This window comes from Hypanus sabinus, chromosome 17, assembly GCF_030144855.1.
Source record: "Hypanus sabinus isolate sHypSab1 chromosome 17, sHypSab1.hap1, whole genome shotgun sequence".
NCBI classification, from domain to species: Eukaryota; Metazoa; Chordata; class Chondrichthyes; order Myliobatiformes; family Dasyatidae; genus Hypanus; species Hypanus sabinus.
Window position 1 is genome coordinate 52,849,122 of NC_082722.1, and position 22,946 is coordinate 52,872,067.

The 22,946-nt window shown below is 45.6% G+C and overlaps 2 protein-coding genes across 2 annotated transcripts; one reads left to right on the plus strand and one right to left on the minus strand.

Annotated features, from left to right (window-relative positions):
* Positions 1 to 1,265: 1,265 nt before the first annotated feature.
* aprt (adenine phosphoribosyltransferase) lies at positions 1,266 to 18,885 on the minus strand. Its single transcript, XM_059993077.1, has 5 exons — positions 18,727 to 18,885; positions 7,700 to 7,803; positions 2,642 to 2,775; positions 2,450 to 2,528; positions 1,266 to 2,034 (listed from the first exon to the last, which is right to left on the minus strand). The coding sequence occupies exons 1-5, from the start codon at positions 18,810 to 18,812 to the stop codon at positions 1,895 to 1,897; spliced, it is 543 nt and encodes a 180-aa protein (XP_059849060.1). The 5' UTR covers positions 18,813 to 18,885; the 3' UTR covers positions 1,266 to 1,894.
* LOC132406936 (large ribosomal subunit protein eL6-like) lies at positions 12,154 to 13,400 on the plus strand. Its single transcript, XM_059993076.1, has one exon. The coding sequence runs from the start codon at positions 12,517 to 12,519 to the stop codon at positions 13,342 to 13,344; it is 828 nt and encodes a 275-aa protein (XP_059849059.1). The 5' UTR covers positions 12,154 to 12,516; the 3' UTR covers positions 13,345 to 13,400.
* Positions 18,886 to 22,946: the final 4,061 nt, after the last annotated feature.

The following is a 22,946-nucleotide window of genomic DNA, read 5'->3' on the forward strand; positions in this document are numbered from 1 at the left end:
TCCCTTTGTAAGAAGTAATGTCTTGCATACCCTGCCAGAGTTGTCGTACATCTGATGTTGCCTCCAACCTTGTTCTAAATTGTCTTTCCACCCTTGAAATAGCCCTTGGCAGATAATACCTGGTTTTCTGGCACAGGCCTGGGTCCCCAGACTTGAATGCCAAAGATCTTGCCTTCAGCAGACAACGTACCTCCTGGTTCATCCACAGTTTTTGGTTTGGGAATGTACAGCAACTGTTTCAACGTGAGAAATTCCACTTGATCAGATTAGCACTGCATTGCCACAAAAGTCTACTTTTAGTGTTGACATTGGCTTGTTTAATCAAGATGTATGAAACAGGATTCAGCAGCAGTAATTGGTTAAGTGGAAGACACTTGGAAAACTGGATAAAAGGAACTAACAGAAATAATTAATTATTGAAATTCACCTAGATCTGCTGATAAGGCAGTGTTTGTGTGACAGGTTAAATAGACTAAACCTGTAAGGGTGCTTTGTGGGACACTGATGGAAGGTTTACAGTTCAAATTTTATTTTTGGTCATTAGGGAATTACCTTGCTGGAATTTGAAATTAGTCCCCTGCAACATTTATTAGTATCTATAAAATAAAGAAACAGCTATAGGCAACACCAAGAAAAGGCTATTGAACAATTCAGGACACTACAGGTGATGAATAACATTTTATTCTTTAAAACTTGCATTAGTTTCAGCAAACTATAAGGCTGGAAGAAGAGGTAAATAATGGAAGAATTTAGAAACATGAGAATAAGCAAAAGAAAACTTGTTTGCAAAATAGCCCTAATGCAGTAAGTGATTAATAAATATTGCTGTTAATCTTAATTCACAGTGCATTAGACAAACTTGCAAAGAGTAAAATGATTGACCAGGGAGGCAAGGATAGAACACTGCAGTGGTAACGATGTGGATGAACTGAAGCAACAATGGAGCAAGTGGTAGAAAATGGCACCAATGTGTGGTCCACCGCAGGGAAATTGACTAGCAATTAATGAATGAATAAGAATGGACAACAGAAAAAAGACATTGGAGAAGTATTGTGTGCTGAACCATATGAAAGACAAAGGATAGATTGCTGTAATCCATAACCTGGTAACAATGACAAGGGTACATGACTACTCACTCAAACACACTGAGAACTAGCAGCTTCTAAGATTCAATGACCACTGTTAAGTCATGTTTCTATTTCAGAAGCAAATTTTAACCAATAATCTTTCATCCTTCAACATGCACACAAATAAAGTTTCATGTGTACCTTTTATAATGTTATCTTTATTGTCTCTATTTATGGTTATATAAAAAAATTCACAGTGAGACTTGATCAAAATGCCACATGGTTCATATACAATCTCATGGTCAGTTTGGTATCTAAGAAATAAAACCATAGTGAGATCAGGTAACTGAACATGAGTTCTGAGGATTCACGGTGCAGCCCTGCTTTAAAAAAGATTCAGGGATTTCAAATATGAATGCGTAGGAATTACCAAGACTAGATGATGCAACGATCTCACTTTAAGCAGACTTTATCTTGTTATTTCATGTTCTCATTATTTATTTATATTTGCACAACTTCTGCATTCTGGATGATCTTTTACTTATCCTGCTATAGTTACTATTCTATATATTTGGTGAGTATGCATAAGAAAATGAATCTCTGGGTTGTATATGGTGGCATATATTGGTAATAAAATTTACTTTGAATTAGGAAGTTTTTAAGTTTAAATTAGACAGTTCTTAGCAAGTTCAGGATATATGCCGTCTCAATCACAAAACAAATTATTTAAAAAAAACACTACTTCTCAACTACACTGGCCCTGATGGTCAGAGGATCTAAAGACAAGGAATGAATTACATCTGTAATAAGGTAGGCAGTTCTTATATTTAAAATTGTACCAGTGAATAGAAAGGTACATGATTCAGTTTCTCTGATCCTTTCAGTTCCTTAATTTCAATTACTACTAAACATTCAAGAAGATCAGCTTCCAACTTCTCCATCAGATTGCAAGCAGCTGCCATGGTACCTGCACCAAAGACAAAATAAATCACATTCAATCATCTGATTTTATTAAAAACTTTAAACCTACAGCTTTGTTGGCTGCTGGGAACCGTACCATCAATTTGTGGGACATGTCGCTCAGCATCTCAGACTATTTATGTGGGGTTTTTGTGACTTTCTCCCCCCCCCCCCGCTATTTTGAATGTGCTGCACCTTGTCTTGCACCTTGGCCCCCAGAGGAATTCTGTTTCGTTCGACTGTATCCAAGTATGGTTGAATGATAATTAAACTTGCTGAAGGGCTGTGAAACTGTGCTGATGAAATTGCCAGACATCGGTATCAACTTAGTAAAAATAAACGCCAAAGTGTTTAGGTTCCTAATACAGCAAATTCCAGGCCAAAATTCATGCCACAGCAATATAGAGTATTACATCTTGTACCTCCAGTTGCAAGCACATCATCAATGATGACAACTTTCTGCTGTGGTTGCACGTGATCAGCTTGTATCTCAATTTGATCCTAAAAAAGAAATGCCTTTCAGATATGATAGCATTAAGACATGGTTATATAAAACAAAGATTACAAGGTTTCCCTCTTGAGTCACATAGAGAAAAAAAACCACAAAAGATTACCTCTCCATATTCAAGCTGATAGCATGCGGAAATAATTTTACCAGGAAGTTTCCCTTTCTTTCTTATTGGTACAAAGCCAATTCCAAGTCTTTGAGCCAGAGCAGGACCAAATAAAAACCCACGAGCATCTAAACCTGGAGGGCACAAATGCAAGGTTACTCCACAGTGGAATACAACAGCATACAACCCATAGCAGAATCATTCCTAGTAAACCAGTCACCATGAAAATTCCTATAACTTCAGTGCAGAAGGTTTTTTTCCCAGAATGATATGCCATACATTTACACTGCTTCATGAAAGGTAAGTTTGGAAGCAGGTTACAAACGAAAACGGTTCTCTTCTACTGCGTTGGGGGTATTCACTGTCATCCAATCTAATAACTTTTATTTTGATCTGTCATTTTTTTAAAAACTTCCTTAAATTATAAAGGCAGAGGTCATTTAATTTTAAAAAATCTCCTTCTTTACCCAAAGGCAAAAATTTGCACCGTGGTATGGCTCTACAAATAGGAAAGAAATGTTGGTATTGTGGTGACCCATTTCCTGGCACATCTGAACCAGCTCACAATTAGCCAGCGTTCTGGCTAAGGGAGATAGCCTACGGGGGTTTGCGAGCACAGAGCTTTGGAGCCTCTGCGCCACGGGGGGGGCAGGTTGAGGGAGGCTTAAAAGCAAGGCTGGGTATTTCGAATAAAGTTTTTCCTTCGACTGCAGTTACCGACTCCGTGTCGTAATTTTAGCGCTGCATGTAGCACACCGCTACAATTGGTGACCCCGACGGTCCAAACGATTTTTGGACCAGAAATGACCGATGCCGCCTCTGTTCATGCGGTTTTGCTTAAACTGCCGGGTTTCTGGACACAGCGACCGAAACTGTGGTTCCAGCAAGTTGAAGCCCAATTCCACATTCGGCAGATCACCTCAGAACACACCCGCTACTACTACGTGGTGAGCTCCCTCGACCAGGACACAGTGGCCCAGGTCGCGGAGTTCGTACAGTCGCCCCCGGCAGACAGCAAGTACACGGAATACAAAGCCCTGCTCCTCAGGACTTTCGGACTCTCACGGCACGAGCAGGCTGCCCGTTTACTGCACCTGGATGGCTTGGGAGACAGACCTCCATCGGCTTTAATGAATGAAATGTTGTCTCTGGCCGACGGACACACACCCTGCCTCATGTTTGAGCAGGCATTCCTGGAGCAGCTGCCCGAGGACATATGCCTGCTGTTGTCCGACGCGGATTTCAGTGACCCCCGGAAGGTGGCAGCCCGGGCGGACTTGCTGTGGAACGCCAAGAAGGTGAGCGGGGCGTCCATCGCACAGATCACCCAGCCACGCTCCCAGCAGCAAACCAGTCCAGGCCCCGCTGCAGAGCCCGCCAACCTGAGGGGCAGGGGTAGGGGGCCCAGCGGTGGGGCGCAGAAGCCCGCCGTTGTCGCCCGCCCTGCAAGTCTCCGGGAAACGCCAGGGCCAGCCCGCCGCTGATGGCTACGGCGGCTGGCCATCGGGATAGCCTCCTGTATGTGTGGGATAGAAGGTCGGGACGCCGGTTTTTGGTCGACACCAGTGCCGAGATCAGCGTTTTACCTCCGACGAGTTACGACACCCGCAGCAGGGCACCGGGTCCCCCCCTGAGGGCCGTGAACGGCAGCACAGTAAGGACCTATGGCACCCGTCAGGTGCAGCTACAGTTCGGCTCCAGCCAGTTCACATGGGACTTCACACTGGCCGCCGTAGCCCAACCGCTCCTGGGTGCGGATTTTTTGTAGGCTCACAGCCTACTGGTTGACCTGCCCAGGAAGAGACTGGTACACGCCGAGACCTTTCAGACGTTCTCCCTGTGTGCAGCCCAGTTGCCAGCCCCTCACCTCGGCTCCATCACGCTGTCCGACAACGACCTCACTAGGGTCCTGGCGGATTTCCCATCGGTTCTGGCACCGCAGTTCACAGCGGCCATGCCCAGGCACGGCGTACAGCACCACATCCCGACCCAGGGACCACCCCTCCACGCCTGTGCTCGGCGGCTTCCCCCGGACAAGCTCCGATTGGCGAAGGAGGAGTTCAAGAGGATGGAGGAATTGGGGATCATCCAGCGGTCCGACAGCCCATGGGCCTCCCCCCTGCACATGGTGCCCAAAGCGACAGGAGGCTGGAGACCGTGCGGCGACTACCGGAAGTTGAACGAGGCTACCACACTGGACCGCTACCCTGTGCCGCACATTCAGGACTTTGCAGCAAACCTGCACGGCGCACGGATCTTCTCCAAGGTAGACCTCGTCTGAGGGTACCATCAAATCCCAATGCATCCTGACGACATCCCCAAAACGGCTCTCATCACCCCGTTTGGCATTTTCGAGTTCCTCCGCATGCCATTCGGCCTGAAGAATGCCGCACAGACGTTCCAGCGGTTAATGGACGTGGTGGGACGGGACCTGGACTTCGCGTTCATCTATTTCGACGACATCCTCATAACCAGCAGCAGTCGTCAGGAGCATCTGTCCCACCTCCGTCAACTCTGTGCCCAACTGAGTGAGTACGGTCTAACAATCAACCCTGCCAAATGCCAGTTCGGGCTCGATACCATTGACTTCCTGGGCCACAGGATTACTAAAGATGGGGCAACCCCTCTGCCCGCTAAGGTAGATGCGGTCCGCCACTTCTCCCGACCCACCACGATCAAAGGCCTTCAGGAATTCATAGGTATGGCCAATTTCTACCACCGTTTCCTCCCTTCAGCTGCCCGGATCATGCGCCCCCTGTTCACCCTGCTGTCCGGTCCGGGCAAGGACATTACCTGGGACGAGGAGTCTGCCGCCGCTTTCGTTCAAACGAAGGAAGCTTTGGCGAACGCCGCGATGCTAGTGCACACCAGAATGGACGCCCCTACCGCCCTCACAGTGGACGCATCTAACACGGCAGTCGGTGGGGTGCTGGAGCAACTCATCGCTGGTCGCTGGCATACCCCTGGCGTTTTTCAGCAAACACCTGCAGCCACCCGAGCTCAAGTACAGTGCTTTCGACCGTGAACTGTTGGCGCTCTACCTGGCAATCTGGCATTTCAGGTACTTCTTAGAAGGTAGGCCCTTCACCGCGTTCACGGACCACAAACCGCTTACCTGTGCGTTTACAAAAGCTTCCGACCCCTGGTCGTCCCGCCAGCAATTCCACCTGTTCTACATCTCTGCATACACGACGGATGTCCGGCACGTCTCGGGTAAGGACAATGTCGTGGCGGATGCGCTCTCTCGCCCTACCGTTCATGCCCTTTCCCAAGGAGTAGACTTTGAGGCACTGGCAGAGGCACAGCAGGCAGATGAGGAGATTCCGAGTTACAGAACCGCAGTCTCTGGTTTGCAGCTCCAGGACCTCCACATAGGCCCAGGTGAGAGGACCCTACTCTGTGACGTCGCCACCGGCCAGCCCCGTCCCGTCGTCCCAGTACCTTGGCGGCGACACGTTTTCGACTCCATTCATAACTTGGCACATCCCTCCATCCGGACAACTGTCCGGATGGTTTCCAGCAGGTTCGTTTGGCACGGACTCCGCAAGCAGGTCAGTGAATGGACCAAAACGTGTATGCACTGCCAGACGGCCAAGGTGCAGCGGCACACCAAAGCCCCACCGCAGCAGTTCCACCCCACCCACTAGCGTTTCGACCACATTCATGTGGATATCGTGGGCCCCCTGCCAGTGTCGCGAGGTGCGCGGCACCTCCTGACTATCGTGGACCGGTTCACAAGATGGCCAGAGGCGATCCCGCTCACCGACACCACCTCCGAATCTTGCGCCCAGGCACTGATCGCCACCTGGATATCTCGCTTTGGTGTGCCGGCCCACATTACCTCCGACAGAGGCGCTCAGTTCACCTGCAGCCTGTGGTCAGCTATGGCCAGCCTTCTGGGGACTCAGCTGCACCACACAACTGCCTACCACCCACAGTCGAACGGGCTAGTGGAGCGCTTCCACCGTCACATGAAGTCGGCTCTCATGGCCCACCTGAGAGGACCTAACTGGGTGGACGAGCTTCCCTGGGTCCTACTCGGCATCCGCACGGCGCCCAAAGACGATCTGCACGCCTCGTCGGCTGAGTTGGTGTACGGCGTGCCCCTGGTCGTCCCCGGGGAGTTCATACCAGCCCCAGGGGGGCAAGAGGAAGAACCCGCAGCAGTCCTGGGCAGACTACCTGGCAGGCTCGGTAACCTGGCCCCCATACCCACTTCGCAGCATGGGCAGAACCCGACCTGCGTACCCAAAGACCTGCAGAACTGTAAGTTTGTGTTTGTACGAAGGGGCGGGCATCGGCCACCGCTACAGCAGCCCTACAAGGGGCCGTTTACGGTGCTCCGGAACAACGGGTCCACGTTCGTGCTGGACGTTGGGGGGAGAGAGCAGGTTTTCACGGTGGACCCACTCAAACCGGCCCATGTGGACCTGGCGCAACCAGTCGAGTTTCCGGCACCATGGCGCAGAGGCCAACCTCCCAAACAGGTTCCGGCCCAGACTGTGGACATTGGGGGGTGTATCGCTGGTTCTGGGGGGTGGGGGGGGGTTATGTGGCGACCCATTTCCTGGCACATCTGAACCAGCTCACAATTAGCCAGCATTCCGGCTAAGGGAGATAGCCTACGGGGGTTTGCGAGCACAGAGCTTTGGAGCCTCTGCGCCATGGGGGCAGGTTGAGGGAGGCTTAAAAGCAAGGCTGGGTATTTCGAATAAAGTTTTTCCTTCGATAGCAGTTACCGACTCCGTGTCGTAATTTTAGCGCTGCATGTAGCATACCGCTACAGTATTCCATTTAAGAACACTTGCAAAACATTAAAGAGTATTAGAGAGTCATACATCTGTGGTTTCCTAGTCCTTTATTGGGCCTGCACATTACGCCACTAATTAGACAAGGAAGTCCTAGAAGTAAATCGCCTACTGGACTGCGATTTTATCTACTATACCAACTGAGTAACTCATCCAGCAGAAATGAATTAAATAGCCATATGTAAAGCACTGTCGCCTAGTTTTAAGAGGAGACTGAAAGCTGAACTTCAATCAAGAAAAATACCCTTACCCACAATTAATTCAACCTGAGCAAATTTCTTTCTCAAGTGATCTTCAAGCAGGTCAATAACGGCAGTGAAGGCTTTGGGATCCTTCAAGAGGGGGCTGATATCCCTGAAATTATATAGGCAATAAGTTAAATGCAAGAGCAGAAACTACTAAATAATCTATATTTTATGGAGTGCAAACGTATAGGATATTATTCTTAATATCAACAGAGAAGATGAGATCATATTGCCAGAGCAGATAAGATGGCTGCTTCTCAGGGATAAGATTGCTGTTCAATTCCGAAAAGGGTCAACACTTATTTGTGGAGTGGGCTGGGAGCTAATAAAGGGCAGTAATAAAAGTTGTAATGGGAGACAGCAGGAAAGAACATGAAGAGCCAGGTGAATGATTTTACAAGGAGTAAAATAGATTGGCAGGGACAAAATACAGGGAGCAGCTTACAGAGGGAGAAGGGAGAGATTCACCAGTGATACAAGACACCGTGGCTAAAATAATTAAAAGTAAAGCAAAAAGAGTAGTAAACACCAGATTAGGGCATTATGCGGGGTACTTTAGCATAATATTGTAAAGCTGTTGGAAGTTGGAATAGAGGGTCATGAATGAGCTTCACAAATGACCGGGCTGCCACTTACTGGATGGTTTTTTTTTGTTTTTCATACCAGTAAATTCTAGAGAATATTGTGCATAAAAATCCCAGGCAGGTCAACGGTTTCTGAAATACCCGAACTATCTTGTCTGGCACCAACAATAGTTCCACAAAGTCACTTAGATCACATTTTTCTGCATTCTGATGTTCGGTTTGAACAGAAACTGAACCTCTTGACCATATAGAAAACATAGAATAGTACAGCACATTACAGGCCCTTCAGCCCACAATGTTGTGCCGACCCTCAAACCCTGCCTCCCATGTAACCCCCCACCTTAAATTCCTCCATATACCTGTCTAGTAGTCTCTTAAACTTCACTAGTGTATCTGCCTCCACCACTGACTCAGGCAGTGCATTCCACGCACCAACCACTGAGTAAAAAACCTTCCTCTAATATCCCCCTTGAACTTCCCTCCCCTTACCTTAAAGCCATGTCCTCTTGTACTGAGCAGTGATGCCCTGGGGAAGAGGCGCTGGCTGTCCACTCTGTCTATTCCTCTTAATATATTGTACACCTCTATCATGTCTCCTCTCATCCTCCTTCTCTCCAGAGAGTAAAGCCCTAGGTCCCTTAATCTCTGATCATAATCCATACTCTCTAAACCAGACAGCATCCTGGTAAATCTCCTCCGTACCCTTTCCAATGCTTCCACATCCTTCCTATACTGAGACGACCAGAACTGGACACAGTACTCCAAGTGTGGCCTAACTTGAGTTTTATAGAGCTGCATCATTACACCATGTCTCTTAAACTCTATCCCTCGACTTATGAAAGCTAACACACCATAAGCTTTCTTAACTACCCTATCTACCTGTGAGGCAACTTTCAGGGATCTGTGGACATGTACCCCCAGATCCCTCTGCTCCTCCACACTACCAAGTATCCTGCCATTTACTTCGTACTCTGCCTTGGAGTTCGTCCTTCCAAAGTGTACCACCTCACACTTCCCTGGGTTGAACTCCATCTGCCACTTCTCAGCCCACTTCTGCATCCTATCAATGTCTCTCAGCAATCTTCCACAATCCTCTACACTATCCACACCACCATCAACCTTTGTGTCATCTGCAAACTTTCCAACCCACCCTTCTACCCCCACATCCAGGTCGTTAATAAAAATCATGAAAAGTAGAGGTCCCAGAACAGATCATTGTGGGACACCATGACCCTCTGCCTTTTGACTTTCTGAATAAGCCTACTGTGTGGAACCTTGTCAAATGCCTTACTAAAATCCATGTAGATCACATCCACTGCACTACCCTCATCTATATGCCTGGTCACCTCTTCAAAGAACTCTATCAGGCTTGTTAGGCATGATCTGCCCTTCAGAAAACCATGTTGACTGTCACTGATCAGACCATGATTCTCTAAATGCCTATAGATCCTATCTCTAAGAATCTTTTCCAACAGCTTTCTCACCACAGACGTAAGGCTCACTGGTCTATAATTACTTGGACTATCCCTACTACCTTTTTTGAACAAGGGGACAACATTCGCCTCCCTCCAATCCTCCGGTACCATTCCCGTGGACAACGAGGACATAAAGATCCTAGCCAGAGGTTAAGCAATCTCTTCCCTTGCCATGTGGAGCAGCCTGGGGAATATTCCATCAGGCCCTGGGGACTTATCCGTCCTAATGTATTTTAACAACTCCAACACCTCCTCTCCCTTAATATCAACGTGCTCCAGAACATCAACCTCACTCATATTGTCCTCACCGTCACCAAGTTCCCTCTCAGTGGTGAATACCGAAGAGAGGAATTCATTGAGGCCCTCACTCACTTCCACAACCTCCAGACACATCTTCCCACTTTTATCTCTAATCAGTCCTACCTTCACTCCTGTCATCCTTTTGTTCTTCACATAATTGAAGAATGACTTGGGGTTTTCCTTTACTCTACTTGCCAAGGCCTTCTCATGCCCCCTTCTGAAGCTCCTTTCTTGCTACCCTATATTCCTCAATAGACCCTGTGCTGTCTTTACGACAGTTATTTAGTTTATAATATTTTCGCTTAGTAATTCATTCAATAGTGTTTTCTAGTTAGAATTAGAAGTGTTTAAAGTATATTCATTGCATGTAAAATATATCGGCATGTGATGACGTCACATCCGGTTTCGCCGCGTCTTGTGGGAAAATACCGGTTTGAAATTAGCGCGAGGGTGGGGGCTTTCCACGAGGCTCACCTGAGCAGAAGTAGTTTTGCAGGCATGAGAAATCACAGTGAGAGCAACGCTGTAAGTTAATAGATAATCGATATATTGAACTAAGATGTTAATGCCGATCCTGTTAGAAGTAACGACGGTAGATAATGTTTATGCTTTCGTTAGTTAAAGAGTCGCGGATAGTTTGCATGGAAGTGTATTTAAAGTAGTCAATGGAGCAGGTAAACTCTCCCTGTATACTGCACCTTAGTGTAATGTAGTTATAGTCACCTTTGCAAGTATTTACACTTGAAATGTGATATTAAGGAAGGAACAAATACTGTATCAATCTTGTATTGTTTTATCAACAGTTTTCACCATATGTTAATGTGAAGAGTGAACAGTAAATGGTTAATCTTACTGCCATCTGGTTCTCATTGAATGTGGTTTATCTCGACGTTAAATTCGACGTTATCAGTTACACGCGAAGGAGAACGTTACAGACCCATCTGATCCTTGCTTCCTAAACTTCATGTAAGCTGCCTTCTTCCACCTGCCTAGATTCTCCACCTCACTTGTCACCCATGGTTTTGCATGCTTTTTTAGCAGTCAGCTGCTGCCACAATTGGCCGATTAGATACTTACATCAATGAGATACAGCAGTACATAATAAAATGGCCACTGGGTATATATGTAAAGGGGTGGGCAATTAATCAGGCACAAGAATAAAAGATAGTGGGCAACAGTAGAACAAGTACAAAGACTTGATTCAGTTAAGGCTATAAGTTCACAGGGAAGGTATAGACCAGGCATGGGCAAACTACGGCCCGCGGGCCATATGCGGCCCGTTAAGCTTTTTAATCCGGCCCGCAGAACTTGATGAAATTATATTAATAAACCTTGTTAACGTTTTTTCCCCGCAATTCTGGCGTTTTCCCAATAGATGACGCACTCTATATACATTGACCTTTGTTGAGGTGCAGCGTATTACTCCACATTTGCGCTTTACTCTTTGTTCGGCTCGACCTATTTGTGTGAACAGGCATTCAGCGTCATGAACATCAACAAAGCCAGCCACAGATCCAAGTTAACTGACCAACACTGCAGATCCATCCTGAGAATCGCCACAACAAAACTAAATCCAGCCTTTGATGCGCTGGCTAAAAAGGGAGACCAACAACGCTGTTCCCTCTGAAATTAAAAATAAGTTTCTTCGTTGTATTATGTAAAAAATGCATTTGAAAATATTTTTTTCAATAAGCCTTACATGTTACATGTCATTTCTGTTAAGTGATGGACATGAGTAGTGCGCAGGTGCACGTACGTTCTCAAAATAAAAAATGCGCTCCAGATCAAACAACGCGCTCCGCATACTGGCGCGCTGTCCCTGTTCTGTCTTTGTGCTGGTCGTTGTTCGAGTTTTGGCACGGGACAATTGAGTAAGAAGGAGCAGGTCAAGTAGACCTGCATCTCTTACCGTTTTTGAAATAGAGACAGTCAGGAGGAGAGTGATGATGATAATATCTTGAAGGATAACAGAATTTTCAGTGCTTTAAAATAATAACTGCTACTATTAAAAAAAGCTGTATTTTATTCATTTAATTTTCAGTGTTTTAAAAGTCATTTCAATAAATAGCTAAATACCATGGGACTTCAAAGACAGATATTTTGTTGTAATGCATTTGTTCATTTTCAATTGAAATTAAAGCACATGTTTTCTACATATCCCATGATATTTTATTTTCTCTTATGAGGTGAATTATCAAAACACTCCATCCATCTGCTCCTGGTCCGGCCCCCCTGTCAAATTTTAGAACCCTTTGTGGCCCACATCAAAAAGTTTGCCCACCCCTGGTATAGACAGTAATGTCAGCAGAAACCCAAGATTTGGTTAGACAGAGGTTTAACAATAAAGTGATTAAACATGACAAGATATAGGAGTATTGTCTCACAAATCACACTTCGAAGGAGCTATCAGAAATTTACAAAATATCAAGTTTGATAATTACCCTAATTGCCTTTGGTGTTAAGATGGCAGGGGAAACAAAGGAGCCAGCAGCGGGGATGAAAAAGGAGCCAGTGGCAGGCGAGAAAAAAGAACAGAAGAAACCTCGCCGCCATTGTAATCGCAACCCTGTACTGGCCAGGGGCATTGGCAAGTATTCTAGTTCTGCCACATTTGCCAGAAGGGCCATGTACAAGCGCAATTACAAGGCTCCTGAAAACAAGGTTGAGAAGAAGTTGAAGGAAAAGAAGCCCTGCACCATCACCAAACCTGTTGGGGGAGACAAGAATGGCGGAACTCAAGTTGTCAAAATCTGTAAGATGCCACGGTATTATCCCACTGAAGATGTTCCCCACAAAAGGCTCAGCCATGGTAACAAACCTTTCAGCCAGCAGAAACAACGTCTACGGAAATCCATCACTCCAGGAACAGTCCTTATCCTGATGACTGGTCGCCATAGATGTAAGCGTGTAGTTTTCCTGAAGCAGCTCGACAGTGGCCTGCTGCTGGTCTCTGGCCCTTTGATTCTTAACCATGTTCCACTGCGAAGGGTTCACCAGAAATTTGTCATTGCTACATCTACAAAGATCAATCTGTCTACTGTGAAAATTCCCAAGCACCTGACTAACTCCTACTTCAAGAGGAAGAGGCTGCACAGGCCCAAACACCAAGAAGGAGAGATCTTTGACACTGAGAAAGAGAAATATCAGCTAACAGAACAGTGGAAGATGGACCAGAAAGCTGTGGATTGCCACTTCATGTCTGTTATTAAAAAGGTCCCCCAGCTTCGTGGTTATCTCCACTCAACGTTCTATTTGTCAAACGGCGTTTACCCACATAAATTGGTCTTCTAAGCAAGCCATAAAAGTTGACATTTATTAAAACTGGTATTACAGTAAAAAAAAAATAATGACCCTAATTAGCACTGTACATGTTTGTGGCCTCCGTCGGTCGTGGTCGACCACGGGTACTGTGTCTCTGGTAGTCACTGCTTTGTTGAGCAGCGTCAACTGTGTCTATTGAGGCTGATCCTGGAACGGCAGGCTCTGCCACAGTTGCTGCATGTGTTGGGTGCCGTGGAATTGTTATCCGCTCCTCAAACTGACTCAGGATCACTCTTTTGCCTTGCTCTAGGTGTTGCTGAAGAGTACCTCGCCATTTGTTGTGGTCGTCTGCTGTATCCTCCCAGCACTCTGTGTTGATTTTTAAGGCTTTCATGTCACTCTTGCAGAGGTCCTTGAAGCGAAGCTGTAGTCTACCAATGTTCCTCTTGCCTGTTGCTAGTTCTCCATAGAGGATGCCCTTTGGCAGTCTACCATCCTTCATACAACAGACATGGCCCAACCAGCGCGGTCTGCGTTGTCTTAAAGGCGTGAACATTGTGGGAAGTCCAGTACAGGAGAGGACCTCAGAGTTTGGGACTTTGTCTCCCCAGGTGATGCCAAGGATGCGGTGAAGGCTACGTAGGTGAAAATTATTGAGTTTTCTCTCCTGCTTGGAATAGATGGTCCAAGTCTCGCGATCATACAGGAGGGTGCTGATAACGCATGCACTATAGAGTCTGCAAACATGACTGAACACAATATTCTATAAATGGCTATATAAACAGGAACCTTGGATAATTTGTTAGGGTGAATATGTGAGACAGAGGGGACCTGTGAGTATGGAACGGTGCAAGTTGCTGGTTCATTCTGATCAACTGACGTCAGTTTATTGAGATAGCTTGCATATGCTTGTCTGTTTGCTGCTCTTTGAATAAATAATATTATCTAAATCACTTCCTGGTTTTCATTATTTGGGTAACAGTCTCAAATAGTATGATCAGCTCTGCATAAATGGTTCATTAATAACATACTTATCAAAGAAGCAAAACAAACTCAGGTGACAGACTAGTGTCCTCTAGGGGGCAGTATTAGGATGCTGATTTTCCAAAATGTATTTATACCATACATTGGGTGAAGTGTACACCATTTACAGCATGTTACACTATTTACAAGTTTCTCATTCCACCTACTCTGACAGATCCCCAGCAGATTTCCCTGCCAAGCCACACTCTATCCTTCTAGAAAGCATGTCGCCATTCCTTTAATGATTTTTTTTTGCTTCAGACAACTTTGGAATACATCACCCAACAATACTGTGAGTGTACCTTCAACAAGGGTACACAGTTCGTCACAACCTTCTCAAGGACAACTGAAGATGGGCCATGGCATACTGTCCTTAGCAGCCACAGCTACATTCCACAAATCAGGAAAAAGCTTCGCAGGTGATTAGAGGCTGAAGAATGTCATTGAACAATAAACCTAGAAATGGAAAGCCATAGGGCCAGTGGACTGATAGCTGGCTGTTGGTTTCATAGGGAACCACCAGCACACTTCAGACTTCTTTGCTTAGGCAATATAATGTGGGGATGAAATGTGTTGTAGATCAGAAGCTGGAAACTCGCGATCGCATGCTGTAGACGTAAGCCCACGATGGTTCCTGATCTGCTGCGAGATACTGAGGTTATTCAGCAGTCACTGTAGATACAGATAAGGCCGATTAGCTTGAGTTTCCCCAATTTGAGTTTTAAGATTAATTTACATATTGATTTAAAAAATAAGTTTAAATACACCACCCTACAGGGAGGTGAAAGCTAGGTATAAACCAGATCAAACATAATTTGGACTATTATCCCACCATAAGAAATTACGAAGTTGAAAACTAACAAGTTATTGTATAAACTCAACACCAAAGAGCTCCCCACCAGGCTACTAAACCGGCGATACCTGCGCCCATCCTCCCCCTTGGAGAGTTAAAGTTTAAAGCAACTCAGTTCACTGAGACTTATAATATATATAACAGATGAATACATCCCCAAGTGCTCCGTCATTTCAATTTGTTTTTCAAGTGCACCAGTGAAACCAATCTACCTGATGAATTTAGTTTCAGCTACTCTTCACGATTTAGCTACTGTCACGTACCCCGTGACCGGGTTAAAGAACCAGCAGAAATAGAAAAACACTTTGGAGTCTGGTATTGCTATAAACTAATAGTGTTTATCAGTAACTACTCAATACAGTACTATAGAATGCAAATATATGAAACAGGTTAGCAATAATACATAGATAATACATACAGAAGTGTGGAAATAGGAACCAAAACCAGGCTTTTTCAAACCTAGGGGTGAATGGATAGAGTCTTACGATGGTGAAGAGTTCTGTTCAGTTCGAGGTAGTTATTTGAGTAACACTGGAGAGAGAGAGGTGAGAGATGATGCCATCGATCATCCCATCATCTTCCGAAGTCCTGTTGTGGTCACTGATTATGACCAAAGCACATACGACTGTTCTTCAGTGGTGGAACTATCACCCAGGCAAGGGTGGAATCACAAATAATTCCCCACCTGTCGCACCTTTTCACACTGTGAGCCCCTAATCGATTTCCCCAAATCGATCCTCCAAAACCCCACCTTCACGTGGGTGCACAAAGCTCGTTCAGTGTCCCGTGGTGTGTCTGTGTCCCAGCAGACCTGCTTTTTATCTCCACATGCTGGACACCAACTGTCCATCAACCGGCTCCGCCCTGCCCTTTCTGCAGGAACTTTAACAAGCAGGCAAAGTGTCCTTGGGGAAAAGGTAAACAAGCTGGCAGAAGAAACCATAATATTAATCTTCTCTCTCTCTCATTTGCGCTGGACGCCTCTCCCTCTCTGTAGAGCACAGTTCATAGGGTCAACTCTGGACCCCGTTTCAAGCTTGGTTTGCCCATGATACTACTAAAGGCATTCTAATATTTAAGCAGAGAAAGACTGCAGATGAGTGAAGTACAAAGGGGTTTTTAGGTGCATGAATCTCTAAACATTAGTAAGCAGGTGCAGAAATTGTTTAGCAAGGCAAAATGGCCTTTGTTGCAAGAGGATTGGAGATTAGAACTAAGAAAGTAATGTGTGGTTAAAACTTTCTGTTCCTAGTTTGTTGTCATAGAACACTACTTTAAATACACAATAGGTCTAAAGTCATTGGCTCTCCATTCAGCCTTGGATCACCTGACAATTGCAAAACCTATGCCAGGCTGCTGTTTCTTGACTACAGCTTAGCATTCAGCACAATCAAACCCTCAGTTCTAATCAACAAGCTCCAAATTCCAGGCCTCTGTATCTCCCTCTGCAACTGGACCCTTGCCCTATCCATCGAGAGGCCCATCAGTCATTAAATTTAAATATGTCAAAATGTTGATGGGCATGATCGAAAATCTTTTTATACACTTTGGGAAGTATTCGCTTGCTGTGTGTTTTGGGAGATCAGGAAATAGTGGAAAAGAACATACAGTATTACTACATACAGTATCCAACGATGCATACTTATTAAAACAAGAATCATGGACTTTGCACTGCAAGGCATGAAATAATAAGCTCACCGCTGTAAATACTGCACAGGTATAAAGAAATATTTCTCAAAGGCAACAGGTCTAACTAACTGGGTATTTTTTGCTCTTACAGTAATTCTAGATTACAGTTTCATTCACTACAACTGAGAAAAGAATTTGGAAGCAAATCAGAGGACTGCTAAGACTCGTATCTAAACTCAGAACTGCATAACCTTCAGGGAAATAAAACTTTGTCTATAAAAATAACAAAAATGTTGTTACTTTGACAAACTGTTTCAATTAGATAGCTCAAGCAAAGGGCCATAGATATAAATGATACAACCCTAAGTGGACTGTGTTGAAAATAACTGTGTTCAGGATCCAACGTCTTGCTTGAGGTGAGCAGTGAGTTGCAGGCAGAGCTTTCCAGAGTTTGTCTCAATGACAAAAGCGGGATGGTGCAAGAAGTCAGTTGGGCATAAAGGGCAGTACAGCAGGCAAGTCAATAGGATCAGTGTGCTGTTTACAACAATGGTGCTGAGGTTAAGAGGATTCAGCTTCTTGTTCCCAGGAGTGAACATCACCTGTCCTGGTCCAATAACACTGACCCAATGGCCAATGAAGTTCACTAATGCCTCTACTTTCTAAGGAGGCTAAAGAAATTTGCATGCCCCATTTGACCCTCACAAAGTTTTTAAATGATGCATTACAGGAGGCATCCTATTTGGATGTGTCATGGCTACTGCTTTGCCCACGACGCCAAGAAGCTACAGGGTAGTGGACACACGTCAGCACATCACAGAAACCAGCTTCCCCTCCATGGATTCTGTTACACTTTCCACTGCCTTGGTAAAGCAGCCAACATATCGAAAACCTCAACCACCCCAGACCTTCCCTCTCGTCCCACCTCCCTTTGGTTAGAAGATACAAAAGCTAAAAGCGTGTATCATTAAGGACCCTCGCCATCTAAAACATGCCCTGTACCATCAGGGAGTTGGTACAGGAGCCTTCAGACACATGCTCAATGATTTAGGAACAGTTCATGAACCCATGAACATTACCTCACTATTCCTCATCTACATTTTCTATTTCTTTTTGCAACTTATAGCAATTTTTAAAGTCTCACTGCTGCCACAAAACAGAACATTTCACAACATATGTTAGTGATAATAAACCTGATTCTGTAGCACCAGGCCCAAGGACAGCTTCTATCCCACTGTAATAGGACTATTGCATGGTTCCCTAGTCTGAGAAGATGCACCCTTCATCTCACAATCCACCTGGTTGAGATCTTTGCACCTTGCTGTCCACTTTCACTACACATTCTTATTAACTGTAACGCTCTATCTACTCTGTACTTTATTGTTGCTTCAGCTTGTACTAGTTTCAGTTTAGGATTGCACTCCCCACCCAGTATTTCACAAACTTGCTCATTAAGTTAGCCCAAGTGTTTATCACCTCAGCGTTGCTGATATTAACTGTGTCTAATTCCATATTTCGCCCAGAGGAAAACTGTAAAATCCACCAGCACGCCAGAACATCATTTGATGATAACCCAGCAAGTTATCGATCAAGGGCACTATGAGCAGCCGTGGTCCCCGAGAGCAGGCGCTCGCAGACACATGGGCTTCACCACCAACAGTCTTCCAGTTATGTTCAATCTCAATCCCGAAACAGGCACCGTATTTCAAATCGTCACTGGACGGCCAGAGCAAGAGAATTAAAGAGGTTTTTTCGCAAACCCGCTTTTAAAAGTGCACCCCTCCCCTCCCCCACCTGGCGTGAGTTCCCCGAGCAGGCCCACGCCGCGGGGAGACTCGCGGAAACAGGGCGCCCCGCCACGGGGAGACTCGCGGAAACAGGGCGCCCCGCCACGGGGAAAGACTCACTGGAATAGGATACCCCGCCTGGGGAAGTCGGGGAAGCTCCTGACGCTGCAGCGCACCAGCCTTAGCTTCTCCTGCTCCGCACTCATCGTCCGACCTCTCGCCACTGCGGCTCCGACGGCGACAGACTGAGCGGGAGCGCGCTCGACCCGCCCCCCGATGGACCTCGGCTTTTTCAAAAATATATACTTCGTTCAAAAATAAATTGGAACGCTAGAGAGGGGAGCGGCCAATGGTTTGCAGAAAAGTAGCGTCTGTCTCGATGCTTAGATTAGATTAGGTTACATTCGACTTTATTGTCGTTGCCCGAAGCGTCGACAGCGCTTCTCCCTATCCATGCTGCCCGGTCTGCTGTGTTCCAGCAGAATTTTGTGTGTGTTGTTGTTTGAATTTCCAGCATCTGCAGATTTTCTCGTGTTTATTGTCGTCGTGCTGAGTACAGATATAAAGACAATGAAATGCAGTTAGCATCCAACCAGAAGTGTAAAGAATAGTTACGAAATTACGAAAATAACTGCGAATAAAAAATGTTACAGCACACAAATATAAAAATACTGAGACAGTACAATACTGCTTAGCGCTGTGATGTGAGGTTCAGCAGGGTCACAGCCTCTTCCTGTGCCTGCTGGTGAGGGAGCGGAGGCTCCTGTAGCGCCTACCGGATGGGAAGAGAGTATAAAGTCCATGGTTAGGGTGAGATGCATTCTTGATAATGCTTTTCGCCCTGCCCAGGCAGCGTTTATGGTAGATGTTCTCATGAAGGGCAATTGGGTGCCGATAAACCGCTGGGCAGTTTTCACTGCACACTGCAGTGATTTGTGGTCCGATACGTGACAATTGCCATACCACACTGAGATGCAGTTGGTGAGTATGCTCTCAATGGTACAGTGGTAAAAGTCCGTCAGTATCCTGGGACAGAGGTGAGCTTTCTTGATGCTCATTTTGATCAGGATGGAGGAGTTCAGGGACCTGGTGATATCCTCGGAAATGTGGACACCAAGGAATTTGAAGCTTGATACACTCTCCACTGCAGCTCCGCTGATGTAGATGGAGACGTGAATGTGGTGAACTACATATACCTGTCTGGACATGCCCCCTGCTGACTGCTCCTGTGGCTCCTCCCACAGACCCCTGTATAAAGGCGATTGAGGTCTGAGCCCGGCCTCTCAGTCTCCAGGATGTAGTATGGTGGTCAACCACTGCTTGTTCCTTCTTCCAGTCAATAAAAGCCGATATCTCGCCTTACGTCTCAGAGTGAGTTATTGATGGTGTATCAGTGAGTGTGGAGCCTAGCATGCCTGAAGTCCACAATGATCTCCTTGGTCCTCTGGGTGTTAAGGGCCAGGTTGTTGTCGGCACACCACGCGGTCAGGTGCTGGACCTCATCCCTGTAGGCCGTCTCATCATCCCCTCTGATCAGGCCAACCACCGTGGTGTCGTCTGCGAACTTGATTATGGAGTTAAAACCATGTACAGGAACGCGGGCATAGGTGAAAAGGGAGTACAGGAGAGGGCTCAGTACACAGCCTTGAGGCACGCCGGTATTCAGGGTGAGAGTAGAGGAGGAGAGGTTGTCTAACTTAACAGATTGAGGTCTGTTAGTCAGAAAGTCCAAGGACCATTGCAGAGGGCAAGCTGTCAAAGTTTGGCGATCAGCTTGGTGGCGGGGGGCAGGGGGGGTGGATATCACAGTATTGAATGCCGAACTAAAGTCAATGAACAGTTTTCTAAAGTAAGTTGGGGCTGTCCAGGTGGGTCAGGGCAGACTGCAGTGCCGTGGAGATGGCGTGCTCTGTTGATCTGTTGGTGCGATAGGCAAATTGATGGGATAGAACAGGTTAGCCCTTCCAATATGCTAACTCTAACGCTGGACGCATTTCACAAACACAAGAGATCCCACAGAAGCTGGAAATCTTCAGCAGTACACACAAAATGCAGGAAATACTCTGCAAGTCAGGCAGTATCTACAGAGGAGAATAAACTGTTGACATTTTGGGCAGAGACCAGGCTCCAATCACAGCAACAACAGCACATAAAGTATCAGAAACAAATCCCAAGATGTTGAGAGGGCCATTTCCAAACAAAAAAAAATTACATCAAGCCATGTACGTCGTAAGTCATCAAATGTGTGGTCCACAAAAGTGTAAAGAGTGTTTTAATAAGGATAAAGATAGTGTCAGGGGAGACATTTTGTTTGTGTTGCTCAAGATTTTCAGCCTCTGCCGAATCTCTTGTGTAGCTGAAGGCAAGACACCATTGTGGAAGCATTTAAATTTTAAAATTGAGCCCATAATTGGAGAAAAGCTAATTCAAGAGCCTAATAATACATAGGCTTATCATCTGAAATGAAGTCAGGATGTTGAAAACCCCACAGCATGTCAAACAGCCTCTGGGGTGTAAGTTGGGTCTATGTTGACCTGAGGTCCAGTGCTGACTTTAGTATGCTTGTCCTGCTGGACTCTGGCAGACACTGCAGGGCCAAAAGTAATGACATTTCTCTAATTCCTTTAGAAGTGCACATAATCGATCAGTCAGGGGACAAGGGAGGGTCAGACTATGTTGTCTGGGACACTATGCTGTGTTTGAAGTCCTGAGCTTCATATAATTGGCAAAAGGCAGGGCTGGTGACTAAAGGTACTGGTGAATTTCTTTATCGATATCTTGCAAATTAGTCCATGCTTTTCAGGGATGTTTTATTGTTGGAGGACAGTATGGGCAAGTTGGTAGAGTACTTATGGTTTACAGATGATAAGACTGAATATTCAATGTATTCTGCTTAATGAGGACATGTCGGGACCAGTACCTGTTGGCCCAATTAGCTCATGTTTCATGGAAATAATTTAAAAGTATAAAAAAGACAAACTGCCATTTAAGTAAGTAACAATTTAGGTATTTAAGTGAAATACAGAACAAATTAGGACACTACCAATACCTCTACAGTACGATTGTCCTTCATAAAATGCTTTTGACAATTGCATCCTCCATATCTTCATTCTCATTTAAACATTCAAGATGATTTTTGATACCATCAAACTCTTCATAATTCCCAACTTGTTGAATTAGTGAAATTATTTCATTTTCACTCCCAACCATTACTGCCATCTTCAAGCCTGAATGCTTGAAACCACAGTGAACAAAACCGTTCCATATTTTCTTAGTACTTATTTTTCACCAATTATCAGTGACAAAAAATCGCTGCTTTTTGAGCACAAACGCACACAGCTGACGCTATTTAAAAAGTGATCACTTCATGCATTGTGTAGTAGTTAATGGGCACACAAGCGCATATGACTGACGCTAGTTGGAAACTGTTCGGCAGACCGCTTTTTCTGACCTGAAAACTGCTCTAACTACTGCTCCTGCATTGGGCATACCAGAGTACTCATGACCTTTCTAGCTCTTTGGGTTTTGTGAGCAGCATCTTGATTCAAAAACACGGGGGCCTCAGGAGACCTACTGCCTGTTATTCTGTACGGTTACGCCTGGCTGCCAACGATCTGTTGCTGCTAATGCAAGTATGTTAGAAAAATCCAATCTGATAACGTTAGACTACCTCTGTACCATTTTGGCTCCCATGCAGTCTAACTGCTTCTAAGCTCAGCTGCCACAGCACATTTTGCAGTAGCCAGAAGAACAGCATATGAGGTCATATTACTGTCTATAACAAATCTCCCTTTCCAGAGTTCCCCCGCCTTGAATCCCACCTCCCTTATGCCCAGAACAGACACTGATGGTATTTCTATTTGCATGAATATAGTACATCACCTCACCTTGATCTTCAGAGTACCCCTGACTGATGGTTCCTCCTTCTGCCCACCAGATGCTCAGCTCCTCTCTGGTTGTGTCCATTTTGAAAGTTTGGACGCTTACGCGCTCCCTCCTGGGACATCTGCACAGGCAGCAGAGATTTATTGCACTTACACAGGCTTGTATTTTCGCTGCTGGGAAACCGCTCACTATTTATCCCGATTCTCGGTATGCACCTCCGGGTAACCCGTGACTTTGGTACCCTTTGGAAACAGAGGCCTTGTTATGTCTTCTGGAAAACCTGGTCAGTTGATTATTAACCTGTTCCAGGTTGCTCTCCTGTCCTCTCACCTTGCTATTGTCAGTGGCTGACCAGAGGGGGTGTGAAACTTGTATGATTTGTTTGCAGAACAGTAGAGATAAGATACCAGTGAAATTTGACCACTTAGCCACACATGAGGGGCCTTCTGCTAGTT

What these genes read in the sequence shown, in the direction of transcription:
- LOC132406936 (XM_059993076.1), top strand. Translation starts at nt 12,517, where the DNA reads ATGGCAGGGGAAACAAAGGAGCCAGCAGCGGGGATGAAAAAGGAGCCA.
- aprt (XM_059993077.1), bottom strand. Translation starts at nt 18,812, where the DNA reads ATGAGTGCGGAGCAGGAGAAGCTAAGGCTGGTGCGCTGCAGCGTCAGG. An exon ending in TCAGGTTGAATTAATTGTGG is followed by an intron (nt 2,776 to 7,699) that starts GTAAGGGTATTT and finishes TGTGCCCTCCAG; the next exon opens with GTTTAGATGCTCGTGGGTTT. An exon ending in ATCAGCTTGAATATGGAGAG is followed by an intron (nt 2,529 to 2,641) that starts GTAATCTTTTGT and finishes TTTCTTTTTTAG; the next exon opens with GATCAAATTGAGATACAAGC.